The sequence below is a fragment of the Centroberyx affinis genome, unplaced genomic scaffold (assembly GCF_046629955.1).
Source record: "Centroberyx affinis isolate AG114_WGS23_722 - 3 ecotype Tasmania unplaced genomic scaffold, CSIRO-AGI_Caff_v1 ptg001306l_1, whole genome shotgun sequence".
Taxonomy (NCBI): Eukaryota; Metazoa; Chordata; class Actinopteri; order Beryciformes; family Berycidae; genus Centroberyx; species Centroberyx affinis.
The window spans coordinates 405,979-430,812 of NW_027279812.1; the positions used below are offsets into that span (position 1 = coordinate 405,979).

General features: G+C 40.1%; 1 protein-coding gene across 2 annotated transcripts in view; it reads left to right on the top strand.

The window, feature by feature from the left end:
• The first annotated feature begins 1,574 nt into the window (after positions 1-1,574).
• Positions 1,575-24,834, top strand: part of mroh1 (maestro heat-like repeat family member 1) — a 33,519-nt gene continuing 10,259 nt past the window's right edge. Inside the window, exons 1-30 of one of the 2 annotated variants that reach the window (XM_071525597.1) lie at positions 1,575-1,710; positions 2,457-2,550; positions 4,000-4,145; positions 5,566-5,697; positions 6,503-6,665; positions 7,347-7,445; positions 7,764-7,915; positions 9,999-10,139; positions 10,334-10,426; positions 12,265-12,343; positions 12,765-12,878; positions 13,185-13,258; positions 13,424-13,546; positions 13,909-14,016; positions 14,838-14,982; positions 15,275-15,315; positions 15,906-16,047; positions 16,440-16,492; positions 16,623-16,730; positions 17,485-17,604; positions 17,782-17,904; positions 18,261-18,407; positions 19,563-19,589; positions 21,399-21,521; positions 21,710-21,789; positions 22,765-22,906; positions 23,183-23,278; positions 23,698-23,802; positions 24,180-24,315; positions 24,566-24,678. In XM_071525597.1, the coding sequence (XP_071381698.1) occupies positions 2,529-2,550; positions 4,000-4,145; positions 5,566-5,697; positions 6,503-6,665; positions 7,347-7,445; positions 7,764-7,915; positions 9,999-10,139; positions 10,334-10,426; positions 12,265-12,343; positions 12,765-12,878; positions 13,185-13,258; positions 13,424-13,546; positions 13,909-14,016; positions 14,838-14,982; positions 15,275-15,315; positions 15,906-16,047; positions 16,440-16,492; positions 16,623-16,730; positions 17,485-17,604; positions 17,782-17,904; positions 18,261-18,407; positions 19,563-19,589; positions 21,399-21,521; positions 21,710-21,789; positions 22,765-22,906; positions 23,183-23,278; positions 23,698-23,802; positions 24,180-24,315; positions 24,566-24,678 (3,147 nt within the window). In that variant the 5' untranslated portion in view covers positions 1,575-1,710; positions 2,457-2,528. The remainder of the gene's footprint in view (positions 1,711-2,456; positions 2,551-3,999; positions 4,146-5,565; positions 5,698-6,502; positions 6,666-7,346; positions 7,446-7,763; positions 7,916-9,998; positions 10,140-10,333; positions 10,427-12,264; positions 12,344-12,764; positions 12,879-13,184; positions 13,259-13,423; positions 13,547-13,908; positions 14,017-14,837; positions 14,983-15,274; positions 15,316-15,905; positions 16,048-16,439; positions 16,493-16,622; positions 16,731-17,484; positions 17,605-17,781; positions 17,905-18,260; positions 18,408-19,562; positions 19,590-21,398; positions 21,522-21,709; positions 21,790-22,764; positions 22,907-23,182; positions 23,279-23,697; positions 23,803-24,179; positions 24,316-24,565; positions 24,679-24,834) is intronic. The other variant, XM_071525598.1, reaches the window with a different exon arrangement.

The window sequence follows — 24,834 nt, forward strand, 5'->3', positions numbered from 1 at the left end:
TTACATATGGTGGTTTCTATTCAGAGAGACATGGTAGAGCAGATTATGTGCTATAAAGGCTGCATTTACTCTGCTGGTGACTAAAAAGGGACAGCTACTAAATCCAATAATTTCATCATATCAGATAATTTGGTGAGGCTGTTCACAAATAGGTTGCTGTTCCATAGGTTGTGACTGTATTTAGACATACTGATTTGTATAATTGCCCTGACTAACCTACATTCATATTATCATAAACAGCAAGACATAGCCTACTGTAATTGTTGACTGCTGACAGAGGCATGTGGAAAAGCGCTGTAAATTAAAATAAATATGTGGATTCTTCAGGTAGGTTTACTGAACACATTGCTTATCTTAACTAAGGGAAACAGTATTTTGCAATACTCATGCCATTGCTATATTAAGTCTTAATCTGTTGCAATAACTTGACACTAAATGTCCTCGTGACACTATTGTGTACTGAAATGTTGAAAGCTTTGTTTCACTCATTACTGATGCAGAGAGAGAAACAGAAACAGCTCATAAATGCAGCAAGATTTCAGAGTCGGGCTGGTGGGATTGTGAACAATCTGCTGTTAGGACTAAAGCATCTCTGGCTGGCACAAAAGTGAAAACGAGGAGGAGGTGGAGGATCCAGGATGCAGCTGAGAAGACTGAGTCACAGCTGAGTCACAGCATGCTGGTGAGGCCGGTGTGATTAAAGAATGATTGATGAAAGAGTATGATGGCTATATGGCAGTCAAGATTCTGAAGACGTTCAGGGTGTTCAGTTCAGATTTTGTTGTTCACCTGGATACTTACTAACTCAAAAAAATGTTTGCATGAGCTGAAAAGCCAGGACTTCATAGAGGAAAGTGAAGTAATGAAGGTCATAGACTGATGAGATCAATTTACGCAAAGGACAATATTGTTTTTATAAAAACATTTATTTGTTATGAGGGTTGTTAATCAAATGGAGAATGTATTTATGAAAGAATGACTGTCTATAGTTCCAGATCATTAGGCTAATTGGCACTTAGATGTAAGATGACAATTGTATGAAACTTTATTGAAGTTGGGTGATACACAAAAACATACACACCTGACACGAGACAAGAGATATTGGTTTGTATGTCAACTAATCCTGTATACAAGCCTGGACACTCAATGTAGGACAAACATCAAGGAGTAATAATGTTCTAAGCAAAATTTGAGGACGGGCTAGGTCAAAGCTTCAGCCTATGTGAGGAGGTGAGCATGGCTCCTACAGATATTTGTATCCAAGGCCTTATAAGCACTAGTTGGCCATACCTGGATAAAGGGCTAATAGCCTGCCTCTTATTTACTTAAAAAATATTGAGTATTGAAAACTATAGAATGTAGCAATTAGCACAGATATTGTGTATTATTGTTGATAGTAGTAGTAGTAGCAGTAGTAGCAGCAGTAGTAGTAGGAGTAGTAGTAGTATTGGTAGCAGTACAGTCAGTAGTATGTTGGAGTTCCTGTTCTATCCATTCCAGTGCTGTGATGATGACTGGCCCCGCCCACTCCTTGATACGTTCCTGCTGACTTGAGGCACATGATCAAGCTGTTTACACCTGCAATGACAGAACGAGACACACAGCTTTATTCATAACTAGCGGACAGCTGGACAAATCTCTGTCTGAACCAAGAAATAGACGCAACGTTGCCGTGACAGGTTATAGGCTGTGGAAGCTGACTAGGAGTTGGTAAGTTGGCGCGAGCTAGAATGGTTTTCCCTAACCTGTGATGTGAGGACGCTGGCTCTTCCGTAGCAGCAGATGCTAAGTTAGCAAGCTAACGTTACAGTTAGGTTAGCTAGCTTCAGCAGCATCACCACCTAACCAGATTAAATCTACAAATATAGAAACAAAGAGGAAGCGGTTGAATTATGTTGTGCCGCTAGGTGTGTTCGTCACTTGTAACATTATTTTTGCTCATACTTTCGTGTACGTTTAGTTTGTGACAGTAACTTAATGTTAGCCAAAGAAGTTACCTGAGCAGGCAGGCGTAAATTGCCCAACCTGGACTGACATCTGTGAGCTTTACATCCACTCTGTGAAACAAGCTCAGTTTATTGAGAACATCGATGTTTGATAGCTCATGATTTCAGACAGTAATACAATAAGACAATAATATTTGCTTCTGTGTCGTAGAAGGTGAATGACAGATGTTTACTAAGTGCAGTGCTGAACCCACCATCACTTGGCCTGTCTGCAGTCATATTAGCCAGCGTTTGGTACTGAATGCCAGTTTAAATGAGTGGGGAAAGCAATATGAAATTATATTTTTCTAGCTTGTGTTCGGAAACATTGTGTGATATGAGGTTACAAGTGCTAGATATTTGTGAAATATTGTCTGTCTACTCACACTGCAATAAAAATGTTCACAATAAAGAGATGGAGATGGCCAGCTGTGGCACATTTGCTCATCAGTTTTAATGATCACCATTCAGGCAGCCCCTGCCCATCTGTCCCCCAGGAGGGAAGCCCAATCCTCGGCCACAGGCTTCTGGAAGACAGCCACTATGGAGGAGACAGATGTGGAACGTGAGTAATCAACTTTTCTTCTGTAGCCTCTTTTACTGTCTGTAATTGTATGTATGGGTTTCTACCTGCATTTTGTTTCTCCTGTGAAATTTGCTGTTTCCACAATACTTTTTTTGGTGACCCATGCTCTGCTGTGCACTACTGTATTTCTTTATGTCATGCTGTAGTATACTGTAATTCTGCTTTGTATAATTTGTTTGTAGGGCATCTTCACTCGAGTTCCTAATCTGTTTCTGTTCAGAGATTATCCTGGTGCTGCTGGATGTTGATGGTTTTTTTTTCTTTTTCTATTTGGGTCCATTTGCTACAAATGTGTTTTTCTGGTAGTCCCGTTTCTGCTCTTGTTTCTTAAGTCAAGCCGAGTTCATCTTAATTATTCCTTAAAGGGAAATTGTGTTGAACAGTAAAAAGAGTGGAAAACCTTTACTAAAATGTGCTCCTATCCACATCTGCATAACAATCTCAGCAATCAATAATTTGAGAGTGTGGAACGGCAAAAAAACATGCAACATGGAGACAAAAGTACAAAAACACGGCATGGAGAAACACTTCTTAAAAACACATTATCTAAGGCAAATGTGCCAACGCTGCAAGTGCAAGGAGGGTGACTTCATGTGCTCATTGTGTAGTCTTATTATGGCTGCTGCTGGGTTCAAAGAGCTACCAAATACTTGGTGTATATTTTATATTGCAGCAGGACAGGTACATACAGTAGGGTTGCTGTGTTCAATCATTACGTGCTTGATTTTAGCGCACTTTCGCATAGTGCACATTGGCTGGTGTCTGTTATGCTACAAGCGTACTGCACAGGCGTCTCAAATGCTTCTGGTCCTGAATGCTCATACTGACAAAGATACAGATCAGGCACAAAGAGGAAACGCTCTGCACAACCATTTGATGAAAGAGACAGCAGGCCATCTTAACGCAGTAATATCATTCTTGGATTTGATTGAATTTTCACAGTGGACAAACATTAAATGGTTGGTTCAATTGTTTCAACACCTGATTATTTGTAATCTGCAACACTCTCAGTTGGGACAAGCTCGTTGACAAGCCTGGGAGGGAAGAAGCTATTAATTATATCTTTGCTTTTGTTGACGTTGATCTCAAGGTAATTCTGTTTACACAAGGTTGGGATGTGTGTAAATCTCTCTTGAAAAAATGGGATAGTGATGTCCTTTACTAGAGGTGACCCTAACTCTGCTGGACCTCTACAGTGTCTGTTTCAGTCAGCTGTGTATTGAGTCCTGCCTCCAATCTGTATCCTTCTTAGAGTTCACTCTGGGCCTGCTGGATATCGACTGTGCTCTGAATTCTGTTTTGTGTCTACTCATCTCTGTGTGTACACGGTTTCTCTCTAGAGGTGACCTTGGTGATAGTACTTTCTATTTACGTCCACTGCCTATTCATTTTTTTCTTTGTGTCTGTTGTGTTGTGTTTCTACACTAGAGGTGACCCTGGCCCTACTAGATGCAGCCAATGATAAAGACTCAGAGGTCCAGGAGCAGGTCAGGAAGTCCATGTTGACCCTGGGAAAACAACAGTCAGACAGAGTGTTAGCCATGTGTCAGGACTACCTCCTAAAACACCCAAAGGTAAAACCTTCACAATACATCTCTATTATTTCAAACAAATGTCAAAGTGTGTCAGTCCCTACTGAAACATACTGAGGTAACCTGTAACTGCTGCTGTTTCTGTTGCTTTACACTATCAATATTCCTACCACACACTGCTAAGCAGCAGCCAAATAGCTGTGGAAGCCCTTGTAAAAACACCAGATAAGCATGATAACACTACCATTTAACTCTGCCTCTACTGTTGATATAATCTCAGTTAGTGACAGACTCTGGCCATGTGTCAAAACTAGCTCAAAAACACCTCAAAGTTACATAGAGTCCCTAATGGCCTCCATCCTGCATCTGTCCTACATCTATCAGCATATTTTAACACAAAATCCATGCCTCTCAAACATTAATTCATTGCACCTTCTGATGGCTGAAAAGAGAACGACAGTTTATTTTTCCAAGCAATTTTCTTGGGGGGCATAGCAATCGTGCAGCAGGATTGCAGCAAGCAGTTTCTATGATGGATACATCTGTAGCTATAATTAAATATCTGTGTGGCTAATCTGTTAAATCCTGTCACACTTCAAGAGCCTCTCAGTGCTCGTGACACGTGGTGGGTAGGCCTGTGACTGACAGTGTGCAAGACATTACTTTTAGAGGCTTCCCACATGTGCAAGATGTAGATGTTGTGCTGTGTGTTTATGTGCGTCTTTCTGTCTGTGTCGGAGACTGTCTGTCTGACACTCAGTCTGGATGTCTTGGATATCAGTCAAGCAGTTAACCACTCAGTCCTTTTCTCATTTAACCGGCCAGCCATTCTGTTATTCAGTCAGGCAGTAACCATAGGCCTCTAAAAATAGGCCACCTAGAAAACTGAAAAGCGAACACACATGCAACTTGAGGTTCAAAGTAGGGATTAGTATCATCATATTCCTTAATTTCTTTCATTTAGGAGCACATAGAAATGTCACCATAGAGCCCTGACCCAACCAGCCTCTATACAGTATGTGATGCTGCAACATCTTATCGTGTCACCGCCCTTGGCCTTGTGATTATCAGATGATACCATCATTACCCAATAGAATGAGGAAATATCTTGGGGAAACAACTGTGACAAACTCATATCAGCAAACACACACACAGTCTAAATTAACTTTTGATGCAGAAATCAGTGAATATACAAGATGTCGTTTAATTCCAAATTACCAATAACAACTGGCTCAATGGCTACAATTAGTCCACTAGAACCAAAATGGAGAAGGTTGCGGAAACAAAACTCAGTCTCAATATTACTCCCTACCAACAATACTACTTCTGGTGAAAAGTGTAGTCATCATATTGTGATCATATTGTATTTTTACAATAAAATTTTGTCTCCAACGTCATTCCTATCTCTCTCCTCTTGTCTTCACTCGTCTTTTCTCCTCTCGTCTCTCCTCCTCTTCTCTAGCTGGTAGTGAGCCACAGAGTGGTGATTCTCCAGACCATCGAGCTGATCGTCAGCAGCAGGATAGAAGACATCAGCTGCCCCAGGATAAAGAGCATCATCTCTCTGGCCTCAGATGAAATGACACGATCTAAGGTATGTCAAGTTCATGTTTTGATTGTGAAGATCGGTTGATGAGTGAGTTAGTTTTGGACAAGATGACACATTCCAAGCTGCCTGTATTTGTGAAAATGACTAAGTATCAGCTAAATTCTTAGTAGGGGTGGGAATCTCCAGAAAGCTCCCAATACAGTGTATCATAATGCAAATGCATTACATAAAGTACAAAAGAGCATACATTAAGTATTGGAAATAGATACCACTCAGTATTTCTTCCACATGACTACAGTAATATGCTGAAATAATATCCACTAAGACAATAAAATGTTAAACTCAATTAACTTTAAGAATAAAAAAAGCCATGGATCCATTACGAGATGAAAGTCAATGCCTTTCAGACTTTCAAGCAATCTTTCAGAGAGTTTTCCTTTTCTCAAGATTATCATTTAACATTATTATGAAATTTTTCATTAAAAGAATGTGAATAAAAGTCAAATATTGAGTGTCTGTGTATTAATATTATATGGCAGGGGAAAGATTAGCATTTGTATACTGTATCAAACCCCTAATTAATATTTGGTTCAGATAAATAATTAGAAGCACAGTATGAAGTCTTAATTATGCTAATCTGTGTTTGTTGCTAAAGATTGAACATGCTGTGAACTTTGATGTCATGCACAAGTATTGGGCTGGCTGCTGTTATACCTCTGTCATCCTCATAGAGCAACAGAACAGACCTCAGAAAATCTGATGAATATCTGATGTTTACTGTGTGTTGCTCTTTACTCAGTAGAGGAAACATCCATTTTAACTGTCATCTCTGTCTCCCTGGTTCATTCAGGAAGTAGTCCCTGATTGGCAGCAGGCCGCCAGTAATATCTTGGTTGCTGTGGGTAACAAGCACATCAATGACATCATGGAGGAGATTCTGAGCAAGTTTCAGCCAGGGGTCCTGCCTCACTTCTTTGTGGTCCAGACACTAGCCAACCTCTCTGATTCCAATGGTAGGAAAACATTTGCACACGCATACAAGGTCCAGACTTTCCAGCCTTGCTGAGTCCAATAGGAAAACCACACATACACATGCATGCACATTGTATTTGAGTTCAAAACCTTTGGCTTATAAGGCCAGTATACACAGTTGACATGTTGAAGAAGTCCAAAAAACTGCATTTGCAGGCCAAGGGGTCTGCACAATACCAGATACCTTGTTCAGGAGGCTGTCTGAAACACCCTTCCCTCTGATAAAAGAATGAATGGCAGCCTCTTGTGATTTGGAAAGTGCAATCAATAGTGCAATTTACATTGATTGTGCAACCCTAACTTATACATTAGTTATACCTCCTTGTTAAACAGTGTTGTTGAATACTCAATTCTGATTGGCTACTGTTTGCATTCTGAGGTCTGTTGTTTCTGAATGTTTCTGAATAACAGACCGCTATTTCACATCTAATCATACCATTCTGCAGTCAAGAAGTCCAGTTGGTTTTGTTGTATTTTTAATCAAATTAACTCGCGACACATTGCGCCAAAAATACATTACTCCTTGGTTGCTGCATACAAACACTCGGCTAACACTCTGCTTCGTGCCAGTATAATTTGGTAGTGTGTATTTCCCCTTCTGTTACGGGATGTATTATGTAATAAGGTGCCATTAACAAGGTTTCCTCCTCCTTGTTCTCCAGTCTATGGTATGGTACCCTTCCTGAATGCCGTTCTAGGCACCATGCTGCCCATGCTGGGCATGGCCAAACAGGACAACATGAAGTGGGTCTTCTCCTCTGGTAAGAACCTCCCTACACACAGGGCCATTTATGTTTTTCATTTTTGTTTTGTTTATGAGTATATCAGCTATGGGCATTTACACTCAGATTTTTGAAGGGTAGGACTTGTCAATGAAAAATATTTTTTCTTACTGTAACTAAAAATTCAAACAAACAAACATTACACCTTCAAAGTAAATACAACATGCAACTGTTCTCTTACTCTTTCTCTCTTATTGGTTATTCACATTTTCTCCCTTACTATTTTATCACTGCACCATTTTCTACTCTCTTTCTTCTTCTCAAACTGTTTCCCTCTCTTTTTCTCTCTCCTCCCAGCTCTGTGTCATTTCAGCGATAGTATCTTGGAGTACCTGGCCAACCTGGACAAGGCTCCAGATCCCACAGTCAGGAAAGACACATTCTCCAGTGAAATCTATGCAGCCTATGACATACTCTTCAATAGTTGGTTACAAAGCAGGGAGCCTAAGGTAAGGTCGCTATGGGTTGGTATTGTTCCCAAGAATAGTTAATGTTGTAGATAATGATAATCAGAATCAACTTCATTCACAAAGTACAATCAATGTACATGAATTTGTCTTGGTGGTGTTGATGCCGAGACATAATTGAAAACTTTTGTAGTAATACTGCACATACGGAAACATGTGGTATAGCAACTAGACCTCACATGCAGTCCAAATGGGCAGCACAAAATGATATGATAGACAGTGGACTGTACATATCAACATACAAACATCTATTTGGCATTCAATCTTGCGTTCAGGCAGTATGGCATATTTTGTAGTTATAGCTGTATGATGGGTTTCATTGTGCCACTGAGTAGGGCAGCTAAGGTAAGCCTTCTAAAGCTCGTCATTTTGAATTTCAGCAGGTTATTTTTTTCACACCAGGTGCTTATCGCATTGATGGAAAAAGCTGCTTCATTTGTCTGTCAGTTTAAATAAACGGCTTGATAGCCTTTGTAGCATTCCTCACTGAAGCCAAGGATCATGACTAGTTTCAAGCTAAAGCAAGTTATGCCCCCATTCTTACAATAAGGAATGCTACTAATGCTAACAATGCATTGTATGGGAGCTGTCGGAAAAAAGCCTCTACATTTGCTTTTAAATGTAGCAAGTGTCTGGTAAAGGAAATAACCATCACAATTTAAAATGTCAAAGTGCTTAAGTAAATGTTTGTTTAATTTTGCAATACTGAATCAGGCAAATGTATACATTTAGGTTCCTTTCACTGGTGCCATTTTATGTTCTCAAAATGAATGAAACCACATGGTAACTGCTAGCATTTTGAACATTGTTTGGAACTGTTAAAGTCTCATAGAAATCAGACTTTTTCCAGGATCTTCAGAGCATAACAACAATACCAGTTACTGTTTGTGTTTGTAGTGAGGCTATACTTAGCCATGTTAAGAGTCTGACTAACCAGTGTGCCTCCGTGCTGCATTAGGGAAGGCAGGGAACCTATTAGAGCTAATTACCTTTCACTGGACCACTCACAACCAAAGTGAGACTGAAGAGACACTGTTGCCTGCTAATGCTTGCTCATCTGTCGAGAACACACAGTAAATCCACTAAATGGCCATATCATCATGGCGCACAGTAAAATTGTCAGTGTTAATTTAACTCTGAAAGTATTAAAATCAACACTGCCTTTGTTTTACTCCAACCAACATTTGAGAATTTGCTGGGTTTAAAGCACTTGTCTTAGAATGAATGGGAGAATGAAAGGAACGATGCCAGTTATTTCGTTAGAGTAGGGTTAGGGTTAGGAAATGGAAATGGATCCATGCCAAGTTTTACTGTGCATGCTGGGCTTGCATTGTGTTTCTTTACATGGTCAGAAGTCACAGCAGAACACAGTAGATCTAGTGACAGTAGTGATGAAGATGGTTTTGGTGGTGACATACGGCCATATCTTTTTGAATTGGAATATACAAACAGGGATTTGGAGCAGATGGATAGGGTATCTGACATTGCTGAAAACAATTACAGCGCTTGTGCCAGGATGCAAAGTGACAGGCGGTGCAATCACATAAACTATGAATGCTGGAAAATGAAATAAAGTTATGGCATGGTTTTTCTGTGCTGATAGTGTTTATTGTTCACATAAGAGATTCTGAGTGTGACAGAACATTTATTTAGGTAGAAAATTTCATTGCACTTCTATTCTCATCCACTACTCATACTCATTTACTTATACTCCTTCATTTTTCCATTGGGAGGCTATCATACCGTGATGACGCAGCCACCTAGTGGATTTGCAGCACTTTCTCAAAGAATGAGCAGGCGGCAGTTCTTCAATTATGCTGTACTACCTTCTGAATAATATTAACATTTTTAATATGGCTGGTGTTCCCCTCTCTCTCCATACAGATACACACACACACACACACACACAAACACACACACAAGCAAATTGTCACTTGCTCTCCGTCCTAGTTGACATTAACAGTCAGTGAAGCAGTGAGCTCTATGTCACCTAATGACATTTCTCTCTCTCTCTCTCTCTCTCTCTCTCTCTCTCTCTCTCTCTCTCTCTCTCTCTCTGTTCTAGTTGAGGTTAACAGTGGCTGAGGCAGTGGGCTCTATGTGCCATCTGATGGCCAGTGACAAACTGGAGGAGCAGATTCCCAAACTCATCCCCGCTATCCTGTCCCTTTACAAGAAGAACAATGAGCACTACATCATCAGCAAGGTGGGTCACTGTTGGCTGCAGCATCAGCGAGGTACTGTAGCCTGTCATTGAACTCATTTCCCTGAATAATTTTCTCATTGATACAGGTGTCAATCACAACAGTGGCGCTGACAAATTGCCGCATCATACAATTCATTTCACTTTTTCAGATGTTTCAGCAGCTTTTGTGTTTTTTCTCTCTGCCTCCTCTCCAGAGTCTGTGCCAGGTGCTAGATGCTTCGGTCAACATGGGCAGCAGGGTACTGGAGACACAACTGGACAGTCTGCTGATGGCACTGCATCAACAGGTACTCATACAAACCCAAACAAAATAGGTTTTGCACTCTAAAACGGATGCTGAATTTATAAGAGACATAGTGCATCAGTTTATAATTGTTGAGTTTATAAAATGGTTAGCAGACTGACATATGAACAAGGAAAACATCAATAATTATCACCTATTTTTTTGACTTAACAGATTTCTCAACAACATAATGAAAACCCTTAGTCGGATGAAAAAAAATAAATAAAGTGAAGGAATGTTTTGTAGTTTACACTAACTTCATTCTGATAATAGATATAGAAATAATTCATCAGTTGGTTATGTGAGCAAATCCTTTAATACAATCAGTACCAATTTCAGAGTTGTTAAAAAATACACACCACTTCAGTCAATACATTATTCAGGTTTTGTTGTTTATTTTAAGTTAATTTGCTGTTGTGTATTATGAACCGATCAGTGTTATCCATTTTATAGTAATAAATTACTTAAACTTGTGAAAAACTGGTTATTTACATTTTTGCCTGCTGGACTAATGAAAAAGTACTAGGGGCAAGGAGAACCCCGACCTACTGGCCTGACGGGGCAAGTGGAAACAATTCTTATTGTTGATCCCTGTAAAAAGCAGTGGGCATGTCCAGTAACACTGTTTGCAATGCTAGCGTGTTAGCTGTGCCCCACAAGTAGCTGGATCTAACTCGGAACCTAACTTGCTGACAGTTTACGATTGATTCCCAACAGTCGTGTTTTCTCTCAAATTACTGATGTTTCAGTCATAACAACTGTTATCCAGTCCTTGTGAGTCAGTCCTCCCTGGCTTAGTGCCAGAACTGTTGCAAGACAAGACTTGCAAGACAAGAAAAGTCTGCGGCTAAATATTGGGCAGTATGGATCAGCCGTTTGGGTAGATGTGTCATTCCTTGGGACTTGTGATTCTTCATGCTGAGCTTTCTTTTGAGATATCTTAAATGACTTTTAGGGAGTCACCGTAGTCAGATGTTTCCATAACCCTGTGACTCAGCAGCAACCTTGGCTAATGCCTCGACTGTTGCAACACTTTACCACAATGACTTAGTCAATAACAAGTGTGCATGATATGTGTACATGGTAGGATAGCTTAGTGGGTATAGAGACGGAAGTCTGCTACTTTTTGATCCCCGGGACAAGTGGACCAGTAACACTCTCCTGTTGCTCAACAACTGTAGTCGAGGTGCCCTTGAGCAAGGCACCCCCAGTATTGGCCAACAGTAGAGGGCTGTGTTTGTCCTGGGGAACTGCCAGGTGTGAATGTGTGTTTCTATGAATTGTGAAATAGGGTGGTGCTAGAAAAATGTGTGCTCAGCAAAACCCCACCCTGGATAAATAAATAATGAGAAAAAAAAGAAATGAATTGAAAGGAGTCCTATCTATCTATCTATCTATCTATCTATCTATCTATCTATCTATCTATCTATCTATCTATCTATCTATCTATCTATCTATCTATCTATCTATCTATCTATCTATCTATCTATCTATCTATCTATCTATCTATCTATCTATCTATCTATCTATCTATCTATCAGTCTTATTCACTAAGGACAAGTTTAAAAATAGGCTGATAGCAAGGAGTTTTGTACAATATGGACAAATAGATCATGTCTTATAGTAAGCCCATTTGGTTAAATTTGAATGAACTAATCGTTTTCTTTGATCATTATTCTCTTCACATCTGAATAAAATCTCATCTGAACTCACATCATAGCATACAGTAACAGTGTTCCACAACATATCAGTTGACATTGACTGGTGCACACAGCAGTGTCCACAGTGAAACATTTTTCATGATAGCGAGATGTGTCCTGTCCTCTCTCTGTCTCTCCTCAGGTGTGCACCCCTGTTGACTACAGCAACCCTCCAACTGTCAAGAACCACAACGAGGTGCTGCGTTGCTTCAGCTTGCTAGGTACTAAAGCTGTTCAATAGTGTGTGTGTGTGTGTGTGTGTGTGTGTGTGTGTGTGTCTGTGTGTGAGTGTATGCATTTGTATGTGTGAGTGTTTTTGTGTCTGTGTTGGCCTGTGTGTTGGTCTCTGTGTTTGTAATTCAGTGCTGTTGTCAGTCCAGCAGTGGCCTTTCTATCTATTTTAGCTCTATGGAGTCACAAGAACAGCAATAAGATCATCCATTAGTACGCTGCAAACATGGGATAATTATGTTAACTCTGATGGCTGCTTCCCCTCCTCTGTCTCTCCCTCCCCCTCCTTCACCTCTTTTCTCACCTCTTTTCTTTTTCTTTTTGTTCTTATTTTGTTTTGTTCTGTCTTTTCCAATGTAACTTTTCCAATATTTCTTTCCCTCTGCCTCCTCTCCACCCCTCTCCTCCTAGCTAACTCCTTCCCAGACCGGCTGGTTGTATTTGTTCTTCAGAAGCTAGAGAACAGCAACGAGAGGAGCAGGATGGGCTCACTGGCTGTCCTGCGTCACCTCATCAACTCTACTAGTGAGAAAACGCATGCAGAGACACAAGAATGACAAGAGCAATCCTTTACACGTCCCATACACACCTAACTGCTAATCCACACACATGATTTGGCATTAGAAGGACTATTAAAATAACTTGGAGGAATTAGTCAGTCAGTGTGTTTACATGCTCTTAAAATAAAAACAATTGAGTGCCCTGAATTATATCAGAAATATGAATGTATATGTCAACACACTCAGGCTGTCAGATTACTGAATCCTCTTAAGTATCTGTCTCTGTCAATCTCTGTGTTTCTTTCTGTGTGTGTGTGTGTGTGTGTTGCAGCTTCCATGATGGAGAGCAAGAAGCTTTTTATTCTGACCAGCATCAGACAACCAATGGCCGACCACAGCAACAAGGTCTAAACAATGTGCACACACACACATGCAGACACACACATGCACACACACTGGATTTCCCTTGAAGTCAATTGGACGACTCCTTTTGACATTGGCTTTCCTGAAGATGTTTGTTGTCCAGGTGATCACACACTCACACACACACTCACACACTCTGTCTCCCAGGTGAAGAAGCGTGTGGTTCAGGTGATCAGTGCCATGGCTCATCATGGCTACCTGGAGTTGGACGGAGGGGAGTTACTGGTTCGATTCATCGTTCAGCACTGTGCCTTGCCCGACACATATCAGGTACCACTCCGGTGTGTGTGTGTGTGTGTATGTATTGCATATCCTCTGAATATTGTTTTGTTTTATAGTAGAAAATGGAATTTGTTTGGAAATTGTCTAATTGAATTAAATGATGTGAGGTTTCATATGTGTGGCTTGTGTGATTGTTAGTATGATATATTTATGCTGAATATTCCTTTTTATGAATAGAAGCAGAGGAATTGCATTATAATGTAATTTAATGTAACGGCTTCTTCCCTGCATGTATACATATGCTGTGTACTTACTTTGAAGATTTGTTTAATTTTTTTAGGTCTAAGTTAAGCCGACCGAATTGAATGTAAAGCATTTGTACATGTCCTTGTGTTTGTGTGTGTCTCCAGCGTGGCCAGAAGCCAACAGATCCGGAGGAGGTGACTAACGAGGCGTTGAGAAGTATGTGTGACAACACCCTGCACCTCCTGACCACCACTGTTGGACGGCTAGCTGATGTAGGTATCTGTCTGTCTAGCTCTCCATCTGTCAGTCTCTATCTGATCTGTTGATCTGTTGGTGGTTCGCTCAAGTACGTTGCTACGATCATAGAAAATCTGCTAGCCATGGAATATGAAAATTGGATTTTCCAGGCCTTAAATAGTTATAGAAAATATCACATATCTAAAGCGTTTGGAAATGTCAGATTTTTTTTCTCAACTGGTCAAGTGTTTTATCAACAATGTTTAAGTAAAGCTTGACTGCTGGAGGGAAATAATATGCCGAAAATACAAGTCCCATGTGATAGTTTTATTTAGCGCAAAAAACCCCAAACCAAAACAGAACATTCAAATCACTTATTAAAAAAAACAAAAAACATACAAATATTGGTCATGGACATTGTGCTATATGCAATAGAAAAATAGTGGAATTTGGCTTTCTGAAATGTTTATTCATGTCAGCACTGTCTCTCTAAAGTACATTGTTGTATAAGGAGTGCTTCTGTGTCTATGTGTAAAATGTTTTACGTTATGTTTGCTAAGGGTTCAGTTGGTAACGTTAACTAGCAAGCCAAGTCGCCTAACATTACTGTATACTCCATAGAGGAGATTAAGGGAGCTGTTCAACTAGTTGTAAATGTCATCTGAAGAATGTCCATCTAGCTAGGAGGATTTTCATCTCTTTTTGCAGCAGTCTTCATCCACTTGAAACTTGAGTTTTATGACTAATTGGTTAGTAATCAAATGTAAATCAGACAATGGCAGTTGGTGTCCAGTCAGATGGAAATATATAGATGAACATCTCTGAGACTCACCATTATGTATTTTGTCTCCTGTAGGTACTGTGGCCCACACTGCTGTACTACCTGACCCCTCCACAGTTCAACAATGCCACCACTCCTCTGTGTAAGAGCCTGATAGTGCTGGGCAACAAGAAGAAAAATAACCAGGAGGCCAGCTTCAGCATAGACTTCACACAGCAAGGTAGGAGGATGATCATCATCCATTCATACATATATACACAGACATCCATATATCCACATACCCATACAAATATATATACACCATATACTGTATATGTACTGTATATATCAAACACAAAAAAACTTCTGGATTTTACCTGTCCACTCATCATGATTGGGAGATGTGGATTAAGGAGAGTAAATGGTTTGCAGCTGAATTTTCAAGCCTTGGGACAGTTGCTCTGTATTTTCTGTCTTCTGATTCTGTATGATCTATTTAAAGCTAAATATGTCGTCTCTCTCCTCTCCTCCAGTCAATCTGCCATCTCCTCAAACTCTGATGATCAGACTGCTGGTAAGTACAGCCAATTGTATAATGCACCACAGCAGTTTCTTTGATTGATGATTCTGGGCCCAGAATGAGACTTGAAGATATAAACACTGAAAATACCAATTCCCTTTATTTAATAATGTTACTACAATCATGTTTCTTTTGCTGTTAGCTATCAACCAGCTAGTGAACTACTGTAGCTTGACAACAACCAGGCAAACGCAAACCAATAATACTGTACCTGATTGGCTGGCTTTTTGGCTAATGTTAACTTAGCTGCTATCATGAGTAATTGTGAGCATTTAATGTTAAATGTGAGCATTTAATGTTAGTTAATAACATTTCCACATGCTTGCGCTTGCTGACAAAAATAATTTTGTTTTCTCCAATATAATTGCAAGATACAGGGAGATCTAATCTTTTTCTTCTTTGCTCTTCTGTAACCAAAACAGTCTCAGGTTCAGATGTCAAGAACAAGACCTTTTTTCTGCTTCTTCTGTTTGGATATGTCATCATATGTGCAAGAGCCATCAGTAATCTATATCACTTCTAATCCTGTGTGTTTGTGTGTGTCTGTCTACCTGTACATGTGGGTTTGCATTGGTCTGTCCCAGGTGAATGCAGCATTCCCGTTCCACAGCAGAGGTCATGGTGCTCCGTCTCTCTCTCTGCTCAGCGTCCTCAGTCTCAACATTCACCGCAATACAGACATACTCTGGGAGAAAGAGATACCTCCACTGCTGGCGCTACTAGAGGGTATGGAGATATGAAAATAGTCTTTTCTGTGTATGTCATAGATCAGCCAGATGGATATCTTTATTCACTCTAACTGCCTCTACTGCTGTCACTAATGGAGGGTATAGTGATCCAGAGATGACTTGTGGGGTTAACTTGGTAGCATAACTACCAGCCTCTGTTTATTCCCATTCTTTGTTATCTCTGTTTTACTGTCTGTTGTCAGAGGAGACAGTCAAATTTAAAGAAATTCAACATGGCTAACATCATGACAGCCAAGCATTTGTTTGGATGGTAAACTTCGACTGGAGGACAAGTGTGTTACCCGCTAGCATGTTTTCCTGCTTTGCCCCATTCTATATGGATCTATTTTTTTCTTCCATAGTAGTCTGACTGTGTGCTGTTGTTTCCAGAGTCAACAGCCGAGAGTCTGGATAAGAAGCACTGGGACGAGAAGCTGCTGAAGGTGTGATTGATTTTAATTTGTTATGGAGAGATTATGCTATATAGAATCTGTTTTAATTGGCTACTGTGTCAATCTGCCTGTGATTTAATTGGCTGACATGTCTTTCTACCTGTGATACAATTGGCTCCAGCTCCTGTCAAAAACCCTGGTTACCATTGATGATGACAAGTGGGTATGTCAGTTGGCAGCTGAGGCAACACGATACCTCTCCACCTATAACAACGCTTTGGAGGAGAAGGTAAGAACTTTCAAGCACCTTATTTTTCCCACATATCACACCAAAGTATGTGAGTGGACTAGGTTGTCTGCTGCTACCCAACATTCAACGCTAGCACCCATATTGTTGTGCTACAGTCTAGTGGCCTGTCAACAATTATCTAGTCATATTAAATTAATGGACTTCAGGCTACTTGTTTTTTGAGTTGCTTGCAGCTTTAACAAATGCTAAATCATATTCATCAGGTAAACATAAGCTTCCATAGCAAGCCTGACTGAAATCTGGATTTAAGTCTTAAGTTGAAGTCATAATTTTAATGCACATGGGTCCTGGTGTGTCTTACATAACCAGAATTAACAAAGTCAGCAAATGTACATGGATTTTGGCATTCTGCTGAGAGGATGTGAAAACCTACATAACAAACTAGCAATGAATCCTTGTAATTTAAAGTACTATAAGTTGGGAAAGCTGAATGTTAGCGAGCTGAAATATTGTCATCTGCCCACTATTTCTTCCAACTGCAGGTGGTCATGTGTAGCATGACAATGATTCTTGTAATTACTTTGCTGCTGGTATTGGTGTTATGAGGAAATGCAAGCCAAATTCTGTTCAAGGCAATTCAGATCCATTACTGTGGTGAAAGCCTTGAGGGCAGCTGCAACCCAGAATGCAGACAATGTAGAACATAGATGGAGAAAGGCGTTAGGCAGTGAAGTCCCTACATGGTAACTTAATATGTGTTGTTGTTGTGTTTCTATTTTTTCAAACTATCTAGAGTTTCCTGTATCGGTGTATAGGAGTGACTCTCCAACAGTGTTACAACAAGGAGGTGGTGAAAAAACAACTGCAGGAAGTCCTCCTCACAGCTCGACACAATGACACCATCGAGAGAGAGGTACTGTTGAAAGACACATTGATGACATCATATCATAATTCTGTTTGGTGTTCAGGTATTCAAATATCCAGTTAACTTCTCTGACTGATTGGTATGGGTGTTTAGGGTTAGGATCTAACCTTTAGGAGGGTTAGGGTCTAACCTCTGGTCTCTGTCTGCATGTGCGGCCTGCATCAGGGAGTGGCCATGGGCATCGGGCTTTGTGCCAACAGCCACCTAGAGGGAACTCTGGCCAAACTGGATGAGTTCGGCAAGTCAGACGCATTCAAGAAGTCCCCAAGCATCTTCAACCTGCTCAAAGTACAAAGAAGATCTTATTACCCGTATCACATGATTTCCTTTGATCTGCATGTGTTACTGTCAATGTTAATGGAGCTTCTGTTGCCCAAATTGCAGGGCTGATGCTTGCCATATTTGTTTCATAGTAGAAAACCAGTGTTTTCCCTCTGTTGTCATTTGGTTTCTCTCAACATCTGAACATGCAAATGTGAATGAACACTGTTTTGTGATTTGAAATATTTTAGATGTCAATTGGTAATTTGATTTTTGGTGACTATTGACTTATTTTTCGACCTCTACCTTTTGCATTCTCTCGTTCTTTCTCTCCTTCACTGCATTTATTTCTTTCATTTTGTCTGTTTTTTTGTCTTTTCCAGGAGCGCAATGATGTTGAGGTAGAGAAAGTGAAGAGTACACTGATCCTGTGTTATGGCCAGGTGGCTCTGAACGCACCCCCAGAAAAGATTCTGAACCGCATAGACCAAGACATCCTTCGCTGCATCAGTAAACACTTCAATACCAAGGTAACTTAAATATCAATGTAACGTAAATACCAAAGTAACGTTGGAAGGGATCACATAGGAGACTTTGTTGTTTAAGGTGTGAATTCCAGTCAGGGAATTTTACATGAATCCTAGGATGGTAAGATCCACAAGTAGTGGAATTTCTAGACTTGTCAAGGAAATTTGAGAGATGTCCTGTATAGCTGTGTGGGCTCACAGGGCATGATCTGTCTGTCTGGATATAATGATGATGATGATGGGGAGGAGAAAGACTGGTAGCAATATTGGATGTTTATGCTACAGATGATGATTTGATTTAACAAATTCAAACATTTCTTCATCCCTGAAGTGATCAGACTATGTTATGTGCAAGCTGAGGCACAGGGAAATATCTTGTGCTGTAGGTTAACAGGGCAAGTCCAGTTCTACCATCGTGTACATGGATTTTATGCATATTATGTGGAAAAATTTTAAGTATTCATTCAATGTTGTGTAAATGCATGTCATCTGAAATATGTGGAACAGGACCGCTTATGATGCAAAACAAATTCTGGGGAGTCTGACTAATTTTTATTGGACTAGTTTTTTCTTGGAAATGAGCTTAACTGTTCAACTGGCATGTCACTGGTTGCTAGTGGCCTGCTACTTTGACCTCAGGAAGAACTTAGGGTGGACAGTCAGCACAAGACTTCCTCAACTAATGTCACTCCAAGTTGTTGCGCCAAGTTTTTTTTTCCTACTTCCCACTCCAACTCTCCGAATGTCTGTTGGCCAGTTCATGTGAAACAGGGGTAAAATAAAGTCAGCATCCATCCAGCTTGTACTTTGTGTGTCTGTGACAGCGTTCATTACCAAATGAACTGTGTAACATTAGCCTGCTACTGGCTACTTTACAGGGGAAAGAGAGGTTAATCTGTAGCCATAATGACACTTATCACATACGCTGATTACTGAATAACTTGTTTAAACTTAATGTAATAATTGTGAAGACAACCAACGAAGAGACAGCATGGAGAAACATTTATTTAATCTGCGGAACACTAGTTTTCAGTTTGGCTTTCAGATAATGAACAATGCTCATTTTGAGTTTTTCTCTGATTGTTGAATCCTAAAATCCCATTATTTTTTCACATCACATATGTGGACTGACAATCCTATCACCTCTATTTCATACAGGTTCTGGGGATTAAAGTAGAGACTAAGGTACAGGAACGCAAGGGCTATCTCTCTCTGTTTTGCTCTCTGTTTTTTTTTCTTTTTCTTTGTTTTTTCCCCTTACTCTCTTGCTATTTTTCTTACTCTTCTCACAACTATCACTCGTTTATCCTATTTTTTTAGTTCCCTTACTACTTATTTTCTTTCACACACTGATTCCATCTCTCTTTCTCAACTCTCATGCTCTCTCTTTTCTCACTCTTTTTTGTATTTCTCCCTCTTTCCCACTCTGTCTTATGGAGATATACTCACTAAAATCAAGGAAGAGCTTGATAAAATACAGCAACTTCCTACTCACTCTCTAATTGTTACTTGGCAGTATCTTTTTAAAGTAATATTTCACTATGGTAGAGCACCTCGAAATTTGATAGCACATACCTTTGTAAGACCATTGCATTCATGAATGGTCCACCACCAATATTGGCCCCTCTAGGGACCCATAGTCAAAAGTGGACCAACCCAGGTAATATTTCATGTGTTTCCTATATTTTACTGAGTAATTGTGCTGGTTTGCAGTAATTGCAGTAAATTCCTGAATGCTGGTAGTGACCACAGAAGCCAGAGCAGCTCCTGCTAAAGGTGGACATGCTCCTGAAGCCCTGTGGCATTGTAAAGAGTGAAAATGTTCTACCTGAGTGAAATGTAGCTTCAACTTTGACCCATTAATGTGATGTAAAGCCAGGGATACAGCTGGTGTTTCCAGCCCTAACGGCACAAAGCTCTCTGACAATAAAGTCTTTGAATATATTTAATAAGGGAATATTGAAGCAGTTTGGATTATACAAAAAACCCTCAGTGTTTTACTCTGAACATCTAAAGGAAGTTTCGAAACCAACAATGATGCAAAGTATTTGCAAAATGTCTTGAATGATCCACCCCACTGGCAACTTTGTCACCTGCCGTTGACAGGTTCCCTACAGTTGCTCAGTCCTTTGTTTTGTTTTTTTAAAACGGGTAAAAAGGGAAGTGGCTTAAATTTCCCTTACATGTCCCTTGTTATATGATCACATTCTTGGGTCTATATATAAAGCAGTTTCACACCAATGCACCATGACTTTGCAGTTTTAAGATGTCAGCACTTATATAAATCCCACAAGAGTTTGGCAGGACTGTGAGCTGTCACAGGGAATTCATCAAGTTTTTTGTTTTGTTTTTGTTGTTATGACTGTACGCACTAGATCTCACTCTTTACGTAATCCAGTCATCTCTTTATGGTTGATTGCTCTCTCAGGCTTTTGACCAATGAATCACCCTTGGTGTGAAAAGGCTTTTGTAATCTCTTGCTAAATCCTAACAGCACCTTGGTGTCTCTGGGCCGCAATCTGATCTGTCGCTTCTTAGATCAGAGCCTGCAGGTGGTTTACTGTTGAATGATCTCCTTCTCAAATCACACAACTCTGACTTCTCTCCATCCAAAGGCATTGCGGATCAATCTACAAACTCACTGCTGGATTGATTTGATTGATTGATTAATTGATTGATTGATTAATTGAATTTGATATTGCTGGAATGATTTTGTATTGTTTTTGCTTATGCTTAACTGTCTGTAGTTTTGCATCTGCAAAGGGGGCTGTAATGTGCTTGGTTGTCGCAGTACTACTTTGCAATCCTGCTGATTTGGAAAATGCAATTATCCTATTTGCACCATATTTAGCCTACTTGTCCTCTTGACCTGAATCTGTGGATCTGTGCACATCCTTTCTTTTTCTCTCCTGTATGTCTTTGTGTGTCATTTGTCTCTCTGTCTTCCGTCTGCCTGCATTTGTGTGTGTCTCTGTGTGTGTTTCCCTGCTCCAGGACCTGACCATGAAGCTGAGTTTGATCCAGAGTGTTGGGCTCATAGCCAAAGCCATCAGTGAGTGTGTAAAGAGACAAGGCTACGTCTTCTCTCGCAAACAGGAGCTCATTGCTGTTATGCTGGTCAGTAGTATGAAGCCAAATCATGGGTTTTGCTTCAGTTAGTTCACATGGTGAACCTCGCTGCACCTTGTTCCTTTACTTCATTAAACAAAGAATTATATAAACAAACAATTGTGATATGGTACTATCAGTATTTTAACATTGTTATCTAAGAAATTATTGGCTGATTCCTTGTTGTGTCTGGTCAGGATTTTATCAAGGCAGAGCCAGCTGATGCAATGAGGACTCCAGTACGCCATCTAGTGATGACCACCTGTGCCAACCTGATGTATCCTTCACTCAAAACAATTTGATCCTCAGTGCATTCCCAAAGCCTTAGATCTCCAATGTTGCCGTTGATTGATGATGACTATCAGCTGACCCTTTTCCCACATGTAGAAAATGTTTCATGATCATTGGACTAAGGCAGAACTGATAAAAAGCATTGCGGAAATGTCAGAAATGTGTGGGTGTGATGAGGAAATCAAACAGATTCTCTGAATTCCTGAAAAGTTTTGTAGAGTCATGATTTCTGCAGGATACTGACAATATTGAGATGGATATTAGTATCAGCTTGAGATCATGGGTAGCTGAGTAGAGAATAGTACTTAATAGGACACTACTTCCAATTAGCTTGAATGGATTAAAATATGTATCAAAGTTATTTCCTTCAGTATACCTTAAATGACAACCACAGAATTGTAACTAGAAGGCACTTGGTAGAACAGATCTCCACCAATGTTGAATACTTCTCCAACTTGCAAAACTGCAGCCTCCGTTTTTGTTTATAGCTTGTCTTCTGGTTTTGATTTTCTGAGACAATAGCACATGAATATCATGCTGTTTAGCAGCCGACCTGGAAGTCCCAGATGTTGGACCTTCCCACCAGCACAAGAACACAGCATAACAGTTATGGCTAAAAATTAATAATCGTCTAATGGCAGAAATCCCAGATCCGTATCATCACTAAAATCTAATTAACTGATGCTTGGGCCAAGGGCTATATGTCCACAAAATTTCAACAAAATCTGTTAGTTAGCTTTTGAGATAGCTTGATAACAAACAAACAGACTGGACTGAAAACATAACCTCCTTCCAACTTTGTTGCCGAAGGTAATTATGCTGTCATGGACATTGTTTCATGTGTGGACAGTGTCAAACAAATTGTCACACGCCCTCAGTAGAAATCTATAGCATCCATGCATTCCTATACTTGAGGTTCTGTCATTCTGTAGTGTTTTACCCTTGACCTTTAGTGCTTCAGCCCCTTGGACCCTGTGCTGAGTGAGAATGAGAGCTTTGACTTGCTGAAGGTGTGTGTGAACAGTGTGTTCTCTCTGCCAGCCGAGACACACACTCCAGAGAAAACTAAAGAGGAGGAGATACTGGACCCCAAGCAGAGAAAGGTGAAAAAAGAGAGACAGATGCGCACACTTGCCGGTGCTTCTGTACTAACCCCAACCTTAAATACAACCACTAACCAGTTTTAAAGCTTTAACAAGTCATTTTCTGGCAATTGTACTTCACTCGTTGTGGAGTTGTGCATGTCACTAGCAGGGTTCCACCTTGTGTAGAGACACACACAAACCTTTTGCACATGTGCACCTCATGAGACATTCTGTGTGACTTTTTCCTAACATTATCATGTGCTCACACTAAAATGTCCTGGGATATCTGTTCAGGCTTTATACAAGGACACCTTGGCTGCACTGCAGGAACTGCTGAAGAGTGTACTGGCCAGGGATCCCACACCTGACGGCCTGCAGAGTGTCTTCAAGGTGAGGCCTGAGGTTCTAGCCTAACCAGCTCTAGTATTTAGTTATATTTGTATCATTGTATTATTCTCATCTAAATGTATTCTGCTTGTACATTGTAAGTAGCTGGTTGATTAATAATTTGGACATAAATGGTGGCAGTTGTCAGCTGATCAGGGGAAATGCCATAGGTGAACAATATCAACAAACATGAGCTCTTACAAAACTGATAGTTCATCTCAGTGCAATCAATATGTAAATGGCAGCTAAAACTGAAAATATGAAAATAATGAGTTATCCTTTTTCATTGATTTTTGAAGGCAAAAATGTTAGTGTCCGTTGAGCTTCAGTTCTTCTAATGTGGTTCCATCCAAGTATCCTTCCTCTGTATCATCTTATACTGCTGTGTTGTCTAACATGATGTGCGTTCCTGTCTTTTGCAGCACATTGAGTCGTGGTTGAGCTCAGGACTCGACCATGAGAGAGAGAGAGCTGTCAGCGCCACTGCTCACATACTGGCTTACTACCTGGATAACCTGACTGTTAAGGTACACACATGCACACACACACACTCAATATAACTTTTAAGTTACACATGCATGCACATACAGACACACTAAACTCAAATCTAAAGCTTTATTTCGTATTTCTATCCTATTTATCATTTTTATCATAATGTCAGCTGTAACATATTTGTCTGACTCTGCTGTCAACAGACTGTAAAATGGCTGTAATTTATAATTTTTGAATACACTTAAAGATAAATTGGTAGCAAATGCTAGCCAATTAGCCGCTACATTAGCCAAGTAGCTGAATAGGCTGTGTGAAGCTAATTGGTTTGTAGTTGGACTAGCTAATTGGACGCAAAATAGCGGAAGTGCACGCATCCTTCTCTGTAACTCTGTTTCTATGCATCTGTTTCTAGAACATGGTGTCTTTCCACAACCTTGGAGCTCTGCTGGGCCGACTGTCTCCTCGCTGCTCCGACCCTCACCCTGCTGTACGCACTGCAGCTATCGACTGTATATACACACTGCTTTATATACAACTACGATATGAAGGTACACACACACACATGCACACAGAGAAGCCTGATCTTTTACCTTTGTTTTCCTATAAAGAACTTTGGAACATATTTTTAAAAGTACCATACATAGCAAATGAAATAACTCAGTTGTTTCTCACCAAAGCTACATGGTCCAGCTCTAACATTAAACTCTCTCTGTAAGTAGACTACAGATTTGTTTTTGTGAAGCCTGCTGTTTTGACAATTTTTATATTCAACATTTCATATACCACTTATGTGTACAGGTTTCTCCCTAGATTATAAGGATGAAGGTGTGGAGAGTTTGCTGCCCCTGCGAGACAGACTAGAAAACCCTGATCACTCGGTTCTCTACAAGACCTGCTCTGACCTCACCAAGGTAGACTCCATACCCTTCAGCAAGGCACTCAACTGTCGATAACTTAAACTTTTATTTGTTATGCCTTTACCCTGCTCAATTTTGTGCAGGATAAGATGTTCATGCAGTTAATATAACCATCTTTGTGAGTGCCAAGATAATAGGCAAGGCAATAAC